Genomic DNA, 18,881 nt, shown 5'->3' on the forward strand with positions numbered 1-18,881 from the left:
TATTTGAAATGTATTTAAAAAATAATTTTTCATATATTTTGTAAACGCATTTCAGCATGATATATACATATATTTATTATAATACAGTATTTATAAAGCGCCAATAGTTCGCTCAGCGCTGTACATTACAGAGGGGGACAGAACATGTGACAGAATGACAATACCAATACAATGCAAAACATGAGGGGATCGAGGGCCCTGCTCATTCGAGCTTACAATCTAGGAATATTATATATACATACATACACACACACACATATATACATACATACAGATACATACATATTACTTATTTCAGGTACTTATACCACACAGTCCATTTACACAGCGCTTTACATATATATTGTACATTCACATCAGTCCCTAACCCTCAAGGGGCGTACAATCTAAGGTCCCTAACTCACATTCATACATACACATACTAGGGCCAATTTAGACCGGAGCCAATTAACCTACCAGCATGTCTTTGGAGTGTGGGAGGAAACCGGAGTACCCGAAGGAAACCCATGCAGGCACATGGATCACATGCAAACTCCAGGCAGGTGGTGCCGTGGCTGGGATTCGAACCAACGACCCAAGTACTGCCAGGCGGAAGTGTATATATATATATATATATATATATATATATATATATATATATATATATATATATATATATATATATATATATATATATATATATATATTTTATTTTTTTTATTTTTTTTTTTATTTAATTGAAATATATTGAATACGGCCAAAATTTTAGCATTTCAAATATATGGCAATATATTTGGGAAGAATATTTTAAAATATATTTAATAACATTGTACATACCTAATATACAGATAGGTTACATTGTAGCGTATTCCATGCAGTCACAACATAGATAATAGTCTGTGCTTTACATTGTTACATTATTATTATACAGGATTTATATATTATTATTATTATACAGGATTTATATTATTATTATACAGGATTTATATTATTATTATTATTATACAGGATTTATATTATTATTATTATTATTATACAGGATTTATATTATTATTATTATTATACAGGATTTATGGCACCAACAGTTTGCTCAGCACTTTACAATATAATGGGAGACAATACAGCAACAATACATTTCAATACAAGAGGGATAGGAGGGCCCTGATCCTGGGAGCTTACAATCTAAGAGTATAAACAATTGAGTACTGACGTCATACTTTTTTTATTTGCACTAACATACAATTTTGAGGACAAGCTTTCGGGTTATGTCCCCTTCTTCAAGGTCCAAGCAGTACTACTTCCTGGACCATGAAGAAGGGGACATTACCCGAAAGCTTGTCCTCAAAATTGTATGTTAGTGCAAATAAAAAAAACTATGACGTCAGTACTCAATTGTTCCTGCCACAAGTGCACTAATACGGCTACAATCACCTCAAGCAATCAGAGTATAAAATGTCTCCATACACTCGGCTCTTACAACACACGGCTACGTGACATTACTTAAAGGTTTATTTATAAAGCTGTGAAAGTGACTTTTCACTCAACATTCTCTGCTGGAGAATTCATCACGGACATGTGACTGACACGAGGCAACAGAAGGTCTACCGGCAGAGAAAGTTTGGTGAATGTCAGAGTGATTTATAGATCTGCCACAGAGAATGGTCACCAGTGTGTGCGTACATAGAGATGTGTATGAAGACGACATTGTACAAAGACATCGATACATTGCAGAGTATTCCAGCGAGTGTGACTACACAGACGGCATAGTCCGGGGTTCACTTCATCATATCAATCATGATAAAATCTATCTTCGGCTCCTTCCAGGACTGAGCCGTGTCACCGCTACAAGGTCTTATAGAGCCACGGATGTGACTTCTCCATCACCAACGTGCAACACACTCAGGGCAGGGAGATCCCCCCCCCCCCAGACAAAGTTTGGTGCAGTTATGTCACATTCCCCAGCTTTAGAAAGATGTGCCAAAGTATTATTACAGTTATGTGCAGAGAACAAAAATAAAATACAGATATACACTTGGGGGGTGTTTTCTTTACTCCACAGAAACGATACATTGGAGGATTATATATATATACACACACTGGGGTAGACTGACAACTCATGGGGCCCCCGGGAAATAGGGGATCATGGGGCCCCTGTGTCTTCACCCATACCCAAAAAAGCCTATGAAAAAAGCCAATGAAAGGTACCAGGGGCGTCTCATGGGGCCCCCTACTGACCCCAGGCCTTCGGGCAGTGTCCGACTGCTCAGTTCGCCCCGGCACACACACACCCTTTAGATTGTAAGCTCCATGAGCAGGGCCCTCCTATTCCTTCTGTACTGTAATTGTACGGTCCCCCAATATATTGTACAGCACTGTGTATACTGCTGGTGCTACATAAATCCTGAATAATAACAATAGTAATAATATTATCCCCCTCTTCCGTTTTTTTTTTTGTATATTTATATGAACCTTTAGAAGTCCATATAATATATTTTACTGAAATTATATATATATATATATATATATATATATATATATATATATATATATATATATATATATATACCCCCTTTTTTTACCTGTCTTTATACATCCATACAATTATGCTTTTTATATATATATATATATATATATATATATATATATATATATATATATATATATAAATAAACACAATAGTATGGATGTATAAAGACAGGTAAAAAAAGGGGGATATATATATATATATATATATAAACACAATTGTATGGATGTATAAAGACAGGTAAAAAAAGGGGGATATATATATATTTATTTATTTATTTTTTTATTTATTTTTTTATAACAATCTTTATACAGACTTATAATAATGTTAAATATATACTTTTTAAGGATGTAATAAAATCTCAAGATAAAATCATTTTTAAGTATATATAATAATAGTAATAATAATAATAATAATAATAATACATATATCCTGTTTTTTGGGGGGTTTTTTAAACAATCTTTATACAGACTTATAATAATATTAAAGATATACTTTTCATGAATGTAATAAAATATCAAGATAAAATAATTTTATATATATATATATATAAATAAAATAATAATAATACATATATCCTGTTTTTTTTTTTTAACAAACCTTATACAGATCTATAATAATAATAAAGATATACTTTTTATGGATGTAATAAAATCTCAAGATAAAATAATTTTAAAGTATATATAATAAAAAAAAACAGAAGGATATATGTATTATATATATACACTTTAAAATTATTTTATCTTGAGATTTTATTACATCCATAAAAAGTATATCTTTATTATTATTATAGATCTGTATAAGGTTTGTTAAAAAAAAAAACAGGATATATGTATTATTATTATTTTATTTATATATATATATATAAAATTATTTTATCTTGATATTTTATTACATTCATGAAAAGTATATCTTTAATATTATTATAAGTCTGTATAAAGATTGTTTAAAAAAAAAAACCCCAAAAAAAAAGGATATATGTATTATTATTATAGATACTTAAAAATTATTTTATCTTGAGATTTTATTACATCCTTAAAAAGTATATATTTTTATTATTATTATAAGCCTGTATAAAGAGATTGTTTAAAAAAAAACAAAAAACAGAAGGATATATGGATGAATATTATTATATATACTTTAAAATTATTTTATCTTAAGATTTTATTACATCCATAAAAAGTGTATATTTATTAATATAAGTCTGTATAAAGATTGTTAACCCCCCCCCCAAAAAAAACAAAAAACAGAAGGATATATGTATTATTATTATATACTTTCAAATTATTTTCTTGAGATTTTATTACATCCTTAAAAAGTATATCTTTTTATTATTATTATTATTATAAGCCTGTATAAAGATTGTTTAAAAAAAAACAAAACAAAAAACAGAAGGATATATGGATTAATATTATTATTATATATATACACACTTTAAAATTATTTTATCTTAAGATTTTATTACATCCATAAAAAAGTGTATATTTATTAATATAAGTCTGTATAAAGATTGTTAACCCCCCCCCCAAAAAAAAAACCAGAAGGATATATGTATTATATATAATTTAAAATTATTTTATCTTGAGATTTTATTACATCCATAAAAAGTATATATTTATTATTATAAGTCTGTATAAAGACCGTTTAAAAAAACCCCAAAAAAAAGAAGGATATATGTATTATTATACACTTTAAAATTATTTTCTTGAGATTTTATTACATCCTTAAAAGTATATATTTTTATTATTATAAGTCTGTATAAAGATTAAGAAAAAAAAAAAAAAAAAACAGGATATATGTATTGTTTTTTTTAGTACACCTATACATATATTTTGTGTTTTTACTTTTTTAGATAATTTTTATTCTAGGTGTGAGATCATTTTTTTTTCCTTCAGACTGTATACATTCAAAATACATATTTTATTTGAATGTATAAGGATATTAAAGAAAGAAAAAATATATATACCTGTATATGGGAATATAATTTTTTTAAATTTTTCTTAGCGGGTACCTCTATATATATATATATAAACATTTTATTTTTTTTCCTCTATTATATGGCTGTATATATAATATATTTTATCTTAAGATTGTGGTGTGTATATATATTTTTGTATGTATCCTCCAGTTGCACATGACAATATAGAATTGTTCTGACTGCACGGTGTTCCCTGTGACTGTGTGGCAGAGGTAGGAGTACTGAGCCCGGTGTGTGGAGGTGTCTATAGCACACAGCCAGTACACTGACACCTATACATACACGCACACAGTCAGGTGCCCCCCCAGTACAGGCACACATCCCACCCACCCCTCATGGTGTCACTGCCCCTCCTCCTCTCACTGCCCCCCTCCCCCCTCCAGTCCCAGGTTTTCTCCCCTCCCCCAGCGTCCCGGGTTCTCTCACCCCTTCATGGTGTCAGCGGCTCCCCCTCGGTGTCCCGGGCGGTGTGGGGCGGAGTCTCAGTCCCGGTGCACCCCACCCCCCTCCTTCTCTCTCTCGTCTTCCTCTCTGAGGTAAGCTCGGTGTCTCAGCCGGCCGGTGCCCCCCCCTCCTCCTCCTCCTCCGGACCCGCCACACGTGACCCGGCCGACTCCTCCGAATGGCGCGAAGGGCTCCCCGAGCCGGGAGATGGCTGCACGCATGCGCAGAGCGCACCCTCCAGTCACGGCAGCGCTGGAAAGCGGCCCGGCGAGGGCTTCTCGCGCCTGCGCTCTGCGGAAGGCCTATCGCGAAGCTGCTGGGTAGAGGGAGGAGGAGCCAAGAGGAGCGCAAGCGCGTTGCTGGTGGGACCTCAGCTGGGTGGAGATTACGTGCAGGCCTGGGCACATGCGCAGAACGTCTTGGTTGTCATTCATTACTTCAAAGGATGAAAGGAGAGCAACTATTTATATACCACCTTATTAAAACTGTATTAATATTAATAAAACATCTTAATGAAATTCATTATAATTAACATTAAAAAAACACCTTAATAATACTTTATTAATAGTAATAAAACATTAAAAATAAACCTTAATGAAACACATAATAGTAACAATAATAAAACACCTTAATGATAGTAATACAACTTTAAAAAAAACTTAATGAAACTATATTATTAATAATAATAATAGTAATAATAATAACACTTTAATAGAACACCTTAATGAAACTTTATTATTATTCAAAATAATTACACTGTAGTAAAACCCTTTTCTTAAAAAATAATATTAAGAAGAAAGCATGATTAAAACACCTCAATAAAACGTTATTAAAAATAATAATCAAGAAAAAAACTTAATAAACACCTTATTAAAACATTATTATTATCAATAATAATAATTAATGAAACAGCCGAATAAGTCTTTAATTATTGCTGAGAATTCATTAATATTACTATTACTGTAATTATTGCTATTAATAATGATAATCAAAATCTTATCAAACGTTTTTATTATTATTATTAATAATAATAATAAGAAGAAGAAGAAGAAGAAGGGATTAATAAAACATCTTAATAAAATGCTATTCATAATAACAACAATAAAAATAATCACAATAATTTTAGTAATAAAACCTTAATAAAACAACTTAAAACAACATTATTATTATTATTATTATTATTATTATTAATAATAATAATAAGTAATAATTGTTTTTAATATTGTTAATAATGAAAGGAAAAAAAACATGAAGAAAACACCTTTACAAAACATTATTAAAGAAAATAAAATAATAATATTAGTAATAAAACCTTAATAAAACCACATAATAAAATATTATTATTATTAATAATAACAATAATAATAATAATAAATTAATGAAACTTCCTAATAAAACTTTAATACAACTTTTTTTATTATTATTATTATTATTATTATTAATAATAATAATATTTAATAAAACTTTTAATTAATATTATTATTATTAATAATAATAATAATAATAATAATAATAATAATAAATTAATGAAACTTCCTAATAAAACTTTAATACAACTTTTTTATTAGTATTATTATTAATAATAATAATAATAATAATAATAATATTTAATAAATCTTTTAATTAATATTATTATTAATAATAACAATAATAATAATAATAATTTAATGAAACTTCGTAATAAAACTTTAATATAACTTTTTTATTATTATTATTATTATTATTAATAATAATAATAATAATAATAATAATATTTAATAAAACTTTTAATTAATATTATTGTTATTAATAATAATAAATTAATGAAACTTCATAATAAAACTTTAATACAACTTTTTATTATTATTAATAATAATAATATTTAATAAAACTTTTAATTAATATTATTATTAATAATAACAATAACAATAATAATAAATTAATGAAACTTCGTAATAAAACTTTAATATAACTTTTTTTATTATTATTATTAATAATAATAATAATAATAATATTTAATAAAACTTGTAATTAATATTATTGTTATTAATAATAATAATAAATTACTGAAACTTCATAATAAAACTTTAATACAACTTTTTATTATTATTATTAATAATAATAATAATAATAATATTTAATAAAACTTTCAATTAATATTATTATTATTAATAATAATAATAACAATAATAATAAAAAAATAATGAAACTTCCTAATAAAACTTTAATACAACTTTTTTTACAACTTTTTTTATTATTATGATTATTATTAATAATAATAATGATAATAATAATACTTAATAAAACTTTTATTAATATTATGAATATTATAAAAGTATTAATAAAACATTATTATAACAACATAATAATAATACCTTGATAATAAAAACTTTTTGACAAAGCTCCTTGTAGCTGTGTATGATTCAGACCTTTGGCTGTTTTCTTGGTACATTCAAACAGAATCTGTCACACAGAAATCTGACCTTTTTCACCCTCAAAGTTGCCTCACTAAGGGACGGTGACACCAGAACCTCTCAGGATCATTGTGCCCCTTGCAGGGCTGATGGGTGGTCTGGGAGTCGATGGCGGCTCATAGGCTCCCATTCATCACAGTGCACAGGGGAACAATGTAGGGCTCGGTCACACAGGTGCTGCTGTTCAGACCTGTAAACGCCCATAAAACGCCCCCGTCTGTATATCCCGGGATGCATACATGAACATGTTTTACACACATAGCCGCACACACAGAATCTTCCACTTTGATTCCATGCAGCTGAACACAGCACACGATTACTGAGCACAATGCAGCCGTGTGCGCGGACCCTCCATATACAATACTGCAGCCTTAAAGGGATAGAGTACCTTTACCAAAAACTGCCTATGCAGATCAGGGGTGTCTGTAGATACAACAAACAGTGCAGCTGTGACCAAAGTTAATGCCCAGGCTATAGGTGTAGGCCATTTACATACCTCATGAAGCCTGACTGGAAAACTAGAATGTTGCTAAGGATGTTGCTAAGAGAAGCCTAGTGTTACTGATCACCTTCACCATCACCGGAGTGAGCTCTCAAATGCTTAACTCAGGGAGAAGGCATCAGAGGAGAGAAACAGCATGTGAGGGGGGGTTTGAAGAAAGAGTTCACTCCTGTGATGGTGAAATTGAGTAGTAACAGCTAGGCTTTTCTTAGCAACATCCTTAGCAACATTCTAGGAGTGGCACGTAAATGGCCTACACCTACTGTATAGCAAGGATATTATTTAACCGTGACAGGAAGACAAAGACAGAAATATACCTGGCAGAGGTTCTAGCCCTTCCCAACTATAAAAAAGTATTTTGCCTGGATTTGGGAAACAATAATGTGTACATATATATATATATACAGTGAAGGAAATGCGTATTTGCTCCCCTGCTGATGTTGAATGTTCGCCCCTCACACAGAAATGATCGGTCTAACAATGGAATGTTCGGTGTAACACTGAGAGACAGAATACAACAACAAATTCAGCAGAAATGTGTCTAACAAATGATGACTGATCTGCATGTTCATGAGGGAAAGAAGGATTTGATCCCCTATCATTCAGCAGGATTTCTGGCTCCCAGGTGTCTCTCACACAGGTAACAAGTTGAGATTAGAAGCAGTCTCTTAAAGGGAGTGCTGCTAATCTCATTTTGTTACCTGTATAAAAGACACCTGTCCACAGGAGCCATCAAACCATCAGATTCCAAACTCTCCACCATGGCAAAGACCAAAGAGCTGTCCAAGGATGTCAGGGACAAGATTGTAGACCTACACAAGGCTGGACTGGGCTACCAAACTATGGCCAAGCAGCTTGGTGAGAAGGTGACAACAGTTGGTGCAATCATTCACAAATGGAAGAAACACAAAACAAGTGTCAGTCTCCCTAGGTCTGGTGCACCATGCAAGATCTCACCTCGTGGAGTGTCAATGATCATGAGAACAGTGAGGAATCATCCCAGAACTACACGTGAGGATCTTGTCAATGATCTCCAGGCAGCTGGGACCACAGTCACCAAGAAAACAATTGGTAACACACTACGCCGACAAGGACTGAAATCCTGCAGTGTCCGCAAGGTCCCTCTGCTCAAGAAAGCACATGGCCAGGCCCCTCTGAAGTCTGCCACTGAACATCTGAATGATGCAGAGGAGGACTGGTGGGAAGTGTTGTGGCCAGATGAGACCAAAATCCAGCTCTTTGGCATCAACTCAACTCGCCGTGTTTGGAGGAGGAGGAATGCTGCCTATGACCCCAAGAACACCATCCCAACTGTGAAACATGGTGGTGGAAACATTCTGCTTTGGGGGTGTTTTTCTGCTAAGAAGACAGGACAACTGCACCGCATCAAAGGGACGATGGACGGGGCAATGTACCATCAAATCTTGGGTGAGAACCTTCTTTCCTCAGCCAGGGCATTGAAAATGGGTGGTGGATGGGTGTTCCAGCATGACAATGACCCAAAACACACGGCCAAGGCAACAAAGGAGCGGCTCAAGAAGAAGCACATTAAGGTCCTGGAGTGGCCTATCCAGTCTCCAGACATTAATCCGATGGAAAATCTGTGGAGGGAGCTGAAAGTTCGAGTTGCCAAACGTCAGCCACCAAACCTTAATGACTTGGAGAGGATCTGCCAAGAGGAGTGGGCCAAAATCCCTCCTGAGATGTGTGCGAACCTGGGGGCCAACTCCAGGAAACGTCTGACCTCTGTGATTGCCAACAAGGGATTTGCCACCAAGTACTAAGTCATGTTTTGTGAAGGGGATCAAATCCTTCTTTCCCTCATGAACATGCAGATCAGTCATCATTTGTTAGACGCATTTCTGCTGAATTTGTTGTTATATTCTGTCTCTCAGTGTTACAATACACCGAACATTCCATTGTTAGACCGATCATTTCTTTGTGAAGGGCGAACATTCAACATCAGGCGGGGGGCAAATACGCATTTCCTTCACTGTGTGTGTATATATATATATATATATATATATATATATATATATATATACATACATACAGTATCTCCCAGAAGTGAGTCCCCCCCTCCCCCGGACTGTACACAATGTATACAGTATCTCCCCTTCACATTTTTGTAAATATTGTATTCTATCTTTTCATGTGACAACACTGAAGAAATGACACTTTGCTACAATGTGACGTAGTCAGTGTACAGCTTGTATAACATGTAAATTTGCTGTCCACTCATAATAACTCACCACACCGCCATTAGTGTCTACACCGCTGGCAACAAAAGTGAGTCCACCCCTAAGTGACAAGTGTCACAATCGCGGCGTCAGACCCCAGACCTTCTCACCAAACTCGTGACCGAAGGGCTAGCCGATCTACAACCGCGATGTGACGTGCGTAACAATGCCACACCCAGCTGTACCCTGCACAACGATTTTCCAGCTAATGGATACCGATCGATGTGCCAGCAGCCTGAATCGATTTTTACTGGGTCAGGTTAATTACACAATTAACCCCTTCACACTGCCACCACCTCCTTTTTGATCAGAGAAAGAGGAAACTCGGCGTTCAGCTATAACACTATGATGGTTGATATAATCGACTGCATAACCTGGTCATAATACAGGCCTGTTATACAGAGGGTTAAAACAAACAGTAGCGTCTCTTTAAAGGCAGGGATTCGTAAATTGCAATTAAGAACTATAGAAACAGTTCAACACTTTCAGAAAGAGAGATTTATTACTAAAGGAGTCAAACAGGTGCAATAAAATATTTACAGAAAAGATGTAACTAAGATATACATGTACAGAAAACCACACAGCACAGCAAAGAGATAACAGGGAGAAGTTAAAGGGTTAAGTTACTTGCTATTAAGCCTTGGGTTAGCAGATCCAAGTTTTAGAGCAGATGGGTGCTTTGATCTCCCTGTGTTACGATGGAAAAATGGGAGAATGTTTTCATCTCCTACTCTTAGGCTTGACGGCCTGTTTTAAAGTTTCCCAGCAGGGGGTGGTTCTGAAGTAAAAGACCAATCCCCTGTTTAGGGAGGAATCGTCAGGCGGAGCCCTAAACTGGAGCCAACATCTAACTCATATTCTGGTCCATAACCTTCCATCTGCACCAGGGACCTCCCACCCGTGGGTAAATTATTATGCAGACAATTCTGAGGATTGAACAGATATGAATTATGAAATTGTATGCTACACGGTTCGCGAGATCTATTTCTCTGCTTTCCCGTGCGCCCGAGATAAGGCGAGTGACCCATCAAACTGTTTGCCTGCTCATCATCCATCCGATGATAGGTATGTCCGGCTTTTATGTATGTCTCTCATATTTCAAGATATGAGACATAGGGGAAAAATGGATCTTTTAAAAATGTTATCTGGTGTGGGCTTCTTGAGAATTCCTTGAACTCCTGGGAAGGCTCCATTATCTTTTTTTCGAGGTGTGAAATTACACAGGTTCTTTTGGCAGTGTGGCACCACATGGCTCCCTGCTGGGATCTGGCCCCTGACACTTTTAACACACACATCTGTCACTGTGCCTCTCAGGAAGGGAGGGGGAAGGAGAATGACAAATTAACAAAATGGCAGACTGCGTCAGTCTCTGGCGTGCACGTTTGCGGCAACAAGGTTCAAATTGGGCCCAATTAGCCATTTTCCCTCCCCGGGGTCATGTGACTTGTTGGTGTTACAAGGTCTCAGGTGTGAATGGGGAGCGGGTGGGTTACATTTGGTGTTATCGCTCTCACTCTCTCATACTGGTCACTGCAAGTTCAACATGGCACCTCATGGTAAAGGACTCTCTGAGGAACGGAAAAAAAGAATTGTTGCTCTACATAAAGATGGCCTAGGCTATAAGAATATTGCCAAGACCCTGAAACTGAGCTGCAGCACGGTGGCCAAGACCATACAGCGGTGTAACAGGACAGGTTCCACTCAGAACAGGCCTTGCCATGGTTGTCCAAAGAAGTTGAGTGCACGTGCTCAGCGTCATATCCAGAGGTTGATTTTGGGAAAAAGACGTATGAGTGCTGCCAGCATTGCTGCAGAGGGTGAAGGGGTGGGGGGTCAGCCTGTCAGTGCTCAGACCGTACGCCGCACACTGCATCACATTGGTCTGCATGGCTGTTGTCCCAGAAGGAAGCCTCTTCTAAAGATGATGACCAAGAAAGCCGCAAACAGTTTACAAGCAGACTAAGGACATGGATTATTGGAACCATGTCCTGTGGTCTGATGACACCAAGATCAACTGATTGGGTTCAGATGGTGTCAAGCGTGTGTGGCAGCAACCAGGTGAGGAGGACAAAGACAAGTGTGTCTTGCCTACAGTCAAGCATGGTGGTGGGAGTGTCATGGTCTGGGGCTGCATGAGTGCTGCCGGGACTGGGGAGCTACAGTTCATTGAGGGAACCATGAATGCCAACATGTACCGTGACATACTGAAGCAGAGCGTGATCACCTCCCTTCGGAAACTGGGCCGCAGGGCAGTATTCCAACATAAGGACCCCAAACACACCTCCAAGACCACCACTGCCTTTCTAAAGAAGCTGAGGGTAAAGGTGATGGACTGGCCAAGCATGTCTCCAGACCTGAACCCTATTGAGCATCTGTGGGGCATCCTCAAATGGAAGGTGGAGGAGTGCAAGGTCTCTAACATCCACCAGCTCCGTGATGTCGTCATGGAGGAGAGGAAGAGGACTCCAGTGGCAACCTGTGAAGCTCTGGTGACCTCCATGCCCAAGAGGGTTAAGGCAGTGCTGGAAAATAATGGCGACCACACAAAATATTGTCACTTTGGGCCCAATTTGGACCTTGTCACTTAGGGGATGGACTCACTTTTGTTGCCAGCAGTTTAGACATTAATGGCTGTGTGTTGAGTTATTATCAGGGGACAGCAAATTTACATGTTATACAAGCTGTACACTGACTACGTCACATTGTAGCAAAGTGTCATTTCTTCAGTGTTGTCACATGAAAAGATGGAATCAAATATTGACACAAATGTGAGGGGTGGACTCACTTCTGGGAGATACTGTAGCTATGTACTGTATATTATATAATATATATATTCATCTGCTTTGGCATGCCTGCTGTTAGTCTGGTACATTGTATTAAATAGGTAATGTCAATGACAGGTTCACTTTATCCTTTTAACCACTTCCCGTCTGGTCCATGAATATAAATGGCCGGACGGTGGCAGTGCAGGGTCGGGTGGCTTTTTATAAATAGCCTCCCCAACCCCTGCTTGTGCTCCATGGGAGCGCGCAGCACTGGGATCCAGAGCCCACTGTGTCCGGAGGACGCAACGGAACACCGATCGTCGTACAGGACCTCTGTGCGAGGTCCCGATCATGTGATCCTTAATTGGCCAATCAGTGATCACATGCAGAGAAGTAAGCAAGATGTCACTTCTGACATCATTGCTTACTACGTGTGAAATCTGTGAATGATCACAGAGATCACATGGTACAGGGCTATTCACAACTGCCTTGTACCATGTGACAAGCTGTGACCAATCACAGCTCTCACAGTAGTTCTCAATGGCTGCAGGAATGCAGCCAGAGAGGAGAAATAATTGCTTTTACAGCCTTTATGGGTGTATAAGCAATCAGTATAAAAAAAAAACTATGGTGACACTGTACTGCTAGGGTGACAGTATGTTAAAAAAAAAAAAAACATAATATAAAAAAATAAAATAAAAATGTAAAAAAAAAAGTTTAAAAATTATAATTTTTGGTTATAAACTAATTTGGGTTATTTTTTTTTTTTACTAAAAAGATAACGGAATAAAGTTTGGCCAAGATTTATTATGAAATATTATTTATTTGCAAAATTTTATAAGAAAAACTCTTTCAAAATTTTTTAACTTTTTCATTTACATAGCAAAAAAAAATAAAAATCCCAGTGGTGAATAAATACCACCAAAATAAAGCTTTGTCTGTCTAAAAAAAAAATGCTATAAAATTCATATAGGTACAGTGTTACATGACCGCACAATTGTCATTCAAAGTGTGATAGCGCTGAAAGCTGAAAATTGGCCTGGGCTGGAAGGGGGTGAAAGTGTCCGGACTGGAAGGGGATGAAAGTGTCCGGACTGGAAGGGGGTGAAAGTGTCCGGACTGGAAGGGGGGTGAAAGTGTCCGGACTGGAAGGGGGGGAAAGTGTCCGGACTGGAAGGGGGGTGAAAGTATCCGGACTGGAAGGGGGGTGAAAGTGTCCGGACTGGAAGGGGGTGAAAGTGTCCGGACTGCAAGGCGGGGAAAGTGTCCGGACTGGAAGGGGGGGAAAGTGTCCGGACTGGAAGGGGGTGAAAGTGTCTGGACTGGAAGGGGGGGAAGTGTCCGGACTGGAAGGGAGGGAAAGTGTCCGGACTAGAAGGGGGGGGAAGTGCCCGGACTGGAAGGGGGGGGAAGTGTCCGGACTGGAAGGGGGTGGAAAGTGTCCGAACTGGAAGGGGAAGAAAGCGTCCGGACTGGAAGGGGTGGAAAGCGTCCGGACTGGAAGGGGGGAAAAGCGTCCGGACTGGAAGGGGGGGAAAGCGTCCGGACTGGAAGGGGGGAAAGCGTCCGGACTGGAAGGGGGGTGAAAGCGTCCGGACTGGAAGGGGATGAAAGTGTCCGGAGTGGAAGGGGGGTGAAAGTGTCTGGACTGGAAGGGGGTGAAAGTGTCCGGACTGGAAGGGGGTGAAAGTGTCCGGACTGGAAGGGGGGTGAAAGTGTCCAGACTGGAAGGGGGGGAAAGTGTCCGGACTGGAAGGGGGGTGAAAGTGTCCGGACTGGAAGGGGGGTGAAAGTGTCCGGACTGGAAGGGGGTGAAAGTGTCCGGACTGCAAGGCGGGGAAAGTGTCCGGACTGGAAGGGGGGGAAAGTGTCCGGACTGGAAGGGGGTGAAAGTGTCTGGACTGGAAGGGGGGGAAGTGTCCGGACTGGAAGGGAGGGGAAGTGTCCGGACTGGAAGGGGGGGAAGTGTCCGGACTGGAAGGGGGGGGGAAGTGTCCGGACTGGAAGGGGGTGGAAAGTGTCCGAACTGGAAGGGGAAGAAAGCGTCCGGACTGGAAGGGGGGGAAAGCGTCCGGACTGGAAGGGGGGGAAAGCGTCCGGACTGGAAGGGGGGGAAAGCGTCCGGACTGGAAGGGGGGAAAGCGTCCGGACTGGAAGGGGGGTGAAAGCGTCCGGACTGGAAGGGGGGGAAAGCGTCCAGACTGGAAGGGGGGGAAAGCGTCCGGACTGGAAGGGGGGTGAAAGTGTCCGGACTGGAAGGGGGTGAAAGTGGCCGGACTGGAAGGGGGTGAAAATGTCCGGACTGGAAGGGGGTGAAAGTGTCCGGACTGGAAGGGAGTGAAAGTGGTCGGACTGGAAGCGGGGAAAGTGTCCGGACTGGAAGGGGGGGAAAGTGTCCGGACTGGAAGGGGGTGAAAGTGTCCGGACTGGAAGGGGGGTGAAAGTGTCCAGACTGGAAGGGGGGGAAAGTGTCCAGACTGGAAGGGGGGTGAAAGTGTCCGGACTGGAAGGGGGGTGAAAGTGTCCGGACTGGAAGGGGGGTGAAAGTGTCCGGACTGGAAGGGGGGGAAAGTGTCCGGACTGGAAGGGGGGTGAAAGTGTCCGGACTGGAAGGGGGGGAAAGTGTCCGGACTGGAAGGGGGGTGAAAGTGTCCGGACTGGAAGGGGGGTGAAAGTGTCTGGACTGGAAGGGGGGTGAAAGTGTCCGGACTGGAAGGGGGGGAAAGTGTCCGGATTGGAAGGGGGTGGAAGTGTCCGGACTGGAAGGGGGTGAAAGTGTCTGGACCGGAAGGGGGGGAAGTGTCCGGACTGGAAGGGGGTGGAAGTGTCCGGACTGGAAGGGGGGGGAAGTGTCCGGACTGGAAGGGGGTGGAAAGTGTCCGAACTGGACGGGGAGGAATGCGTCCGGACTGGAAGGGGGGGAAAGCGTCCGGACTGGAAGGGGGGGAAAGCGTCCGGACTGGAAGGGGGGGAAAGCGTCCGGACTGGAAGGGGGGAAAGCGTCCGGACTGGAAGGGGGGTGAAAGCGTCTGGACTGGAAGGGGGGGAAAGCGTCCGGACTGGAAGGGGGGAAAGCGTCCAGACTGGAAGGGGGGAAAGCGTCCGGACTGGAAGGGGGGTGAAAGTGTCCGGACTGGAAGGGGGTGAAAGTGGCCGGACTGGAAGGGGGTAAAAATGTCCAGACTGGAAGGGGGTGAAAGTGTCCGGACTGGAAGGGGGGGAAAGTGTCCGGACTGGAAGGGGGGGAATGTGTCCGGACTGGAAGGGGAGGAAAGTGTCCGGACTAGAAGGGGAGGAAAGTCTCCGTACTGGAAGGAGGGGAAAGTGTCCGGACTGGAGGGGGGGAAAGTGTCCGGACTGGAAGGGGGGGAAAGTGTCCGGACTGGAAGGGGAGGAAAGTGTCTGGACTGGAAGGGGGGGAATGTGTCCGGACTGGAAGGGGAGGAAAGTGTCTGGACTGGAAGGGGGGGAAAGTGTCCGGACTGGAGGGGGGGAAAGTGTCCGGAGTGGAAGGGGGGGAAAGTGTCCGGACTGGAAGGGGAGGAAAGTGTCTGGACTGGAAGGGGGGGAATGTGTCCGGACTGGAAGGGGAGGAAAGTGTCCGGACTGGAAGGGGAGGAAAGTGTCCGGACTGGAAGGGGGGGGAATGTGTCCGGACTGGAAGGGGGGGGAATGTGTCCGGACTGGAAGGGGAGGAAAGTGTCCGGACTGGAAGGGAGGAAAGTGTCTGGACTGGAAGGGGGGGGAATGTGTCCGGACTGGAAGGGGGGGGAATGTGTCCGGACTGGAAGGGGAGGAAAGTGTCCGGACTGGAAGGGAGGAAAGTCTCCGGACTGGAAGTGGTTAATGGCCCCAGTTATGCTTTTGTATGCTGACAGGGTTGGAGAAAACACTGATCATGATAAAGACATGTACATATGTTGTACAATATGGAACATACGTTAATCTGGACTATTTTTAGCTGAGCTTTAGCGCTCTCAGCGTAATATCAAACTGGCTGATCTGATGCCAATATTCTGCGTTTGGAGGATGTAAAAAAGTGAGCGGCGAAGACAAAGCGATTTTCTATACAGCAAAAACAGAAATACAGTTGTGCTCAAACATTTGCATACCCCTGGCAGAAATCATGAAATTTTGGCACCGACGATGTAAATATGACGGATCATGGCAAAAAAAAATGCTCTTTTATTGAAGGATGATGATCATATGAAGCCATTTATTATCACATAGTTGTCTGGCTCCTTTTAAAATCATAATGAGAACAGAAATCCCCCAGATGATCAAAAGTTTCCCTCTCCTGGAATGTTCGGCCTCGGTACAGACACACAAGGTGACATACAATGCCAATTAGAGGTTAATGTCCCACATCTGTGGCTTTTTAAATTGCAGTTAGTGTCAGTGTGTAATGCAGGCCATAGACGGGTCGAAAACCGGCCGTTTTAAAAAAGAAAAACAAAAAATCGGTCGTTCAATAGGCTGATGTTACCACCAACGGTAAAAAAAATCGGTAGATTTTCGTTCTGTCCAGGGGCGGACTGATCATTTGGAAACTCGGGCACTGCCCGAGGGCCCGGGGTCAGTAGGGGGCCCATGAGATGCCCCTGGTACCTTTTTCATAAGTTTTTTTGAGTTTGGGCAAGGACACAGGGTCCCTATGATCCCCTATTGCCCGGGGGCCCCATGAGTTGTCAGTCCGCCCTTGGTCCCGTCTACGGCCGGCATTTAATTACTTCTGTCCCTGTAGAGAGCTCCGCTATTATATTTGCCATGAAAAAGTATTGCGGTTGCAACAATGTATCTATTTGTATCCATTTCAGATACAGATGTTTTTATTCGGATACAAATAGATACATTGTTGCAACTGCAAGACTTTTCATGTAAAATATAATAGCGGACTGGAATTCTTCTCTTTCTACTTCTTTTTTTTCTTTTTCTTGCAGGTCACGGCTCATGTGTAGATTTTTTATCGGTAAAACGATCGGCCAATTTGCCCATCATGCTGGGAAAATAGGCCGATCAGCAATTTTTTTTCCAACTTTACCAATAAAAAAAATGTGCCAAAACCCTGAAAAACAGCCAACCAATTACCCCACTAATGGTGCGAAAAAGCTGATAAATCTGCCGATTTTCGACCCGTCTATGGCCTGCATAAACAGGGGCGTCCCTAGGGTTGGTGTAACACTTGGTGACACCCCCTCCGACAATCCCCGCAGAATGGATCGGATCTGCGGATTGAGCATAATGGATCAGACTCCGATCCATTATGCTCAATCTGCAGATCCCATCCATCCTGCGGGGATCGTCGCCATGCAACCCTTTTCATGGAGCGGGTCCGATGTCACCTCATATAGGTTGCAAGCCAACGATCCCTGCTGGATGGTTCGGATCTGCGGATTGAGCATAATGGATCGGAGTCCGATCCATTATGCTCCCCAATCTGCAGATTCCATCCATCACCAATGATGGGACACTATTCCTCCCACTGATACCAATGATGAGGCACTATTCCTCCCACTGACACCAATGATGGGGCACTATTCCTCCCGCTGACACCAATGATGGGGCACTATTCCTCCTACTGACACCAATGATGGGGCACTATTCCTCCCACTGACACCAATGATGGGACACTATTCCTCCCACTGACACCAATGATGGGGCGCTATTCCTTCCACTGATACCAATGATGGGGCGCTATTCCTCCCACTGACACCAATGATGGGGCACTATTCCTCCCACTGATACCAATGATGGGGCACTATTCCTCCCACTGACACCAATGATGGGACACTATTCCTCCCACTGACACCAATGATGGGGCACTATTCCTCCCACTGATACCAATGATGGGGCACGATTCCTCGCTCTGACACCAATGATGGGGCACTATTCCTCCCACTGATACCAATGATGAGGCACTATTCCTCCCACTGAGACCAATGATGGGACACTATTCCTCCCACTGACACCAATGATGGGACACTATTCCTCCCACT

At 40.7% G+C, this 18,881-nt stretch overlaps 1 protein-coding gene across 2 annotated transcripts in view; it reads right to left on the minus strand.

The window, feature by feature from the left end:
• The window catches only part of NAA50 (N-alpha-acetyltransferase 50, NatE catalytic subunit), a 70,993-nt gene extending 65,849 nt beyond the window's left edge, over positions 1 to 5,144 (minus strand). The window contains exon 1 of one of the 2 annotated variants that reach the window (XM_089666079.1): positions 4,908 to 5,144. In XM_089666079.1, the coding sequence (XP_089522205.1) occupies positions 4,908 to 4,915 (8 nt within the window). In that variant the 5' untranslated portion in view covers positions 4,916 to 5,144. The remainder of the gene's footprint in view (positions 1 to 4,907) is intronic. The other variant, XM_089666078.1, reaches the window with a different exon arrangement.
• Positions 5,145 to 18,881: the final 13,737 nt, after the last annotated feature.

Source organism: Staurois parvus, unplaced genomic scaffold (assembly GCF_062004578.1).
Source record: "Staurois parvus isolate SC_StPar_1 unplaced genomic scaffold, SC_StPar_1.0 ptg002516l, whole genome shotgun sequence".
NCBI lineage: Eukaryota > Metazoa > Chordata > Amphibia > Anura > Ranidae > Staurois > Staurois parvus.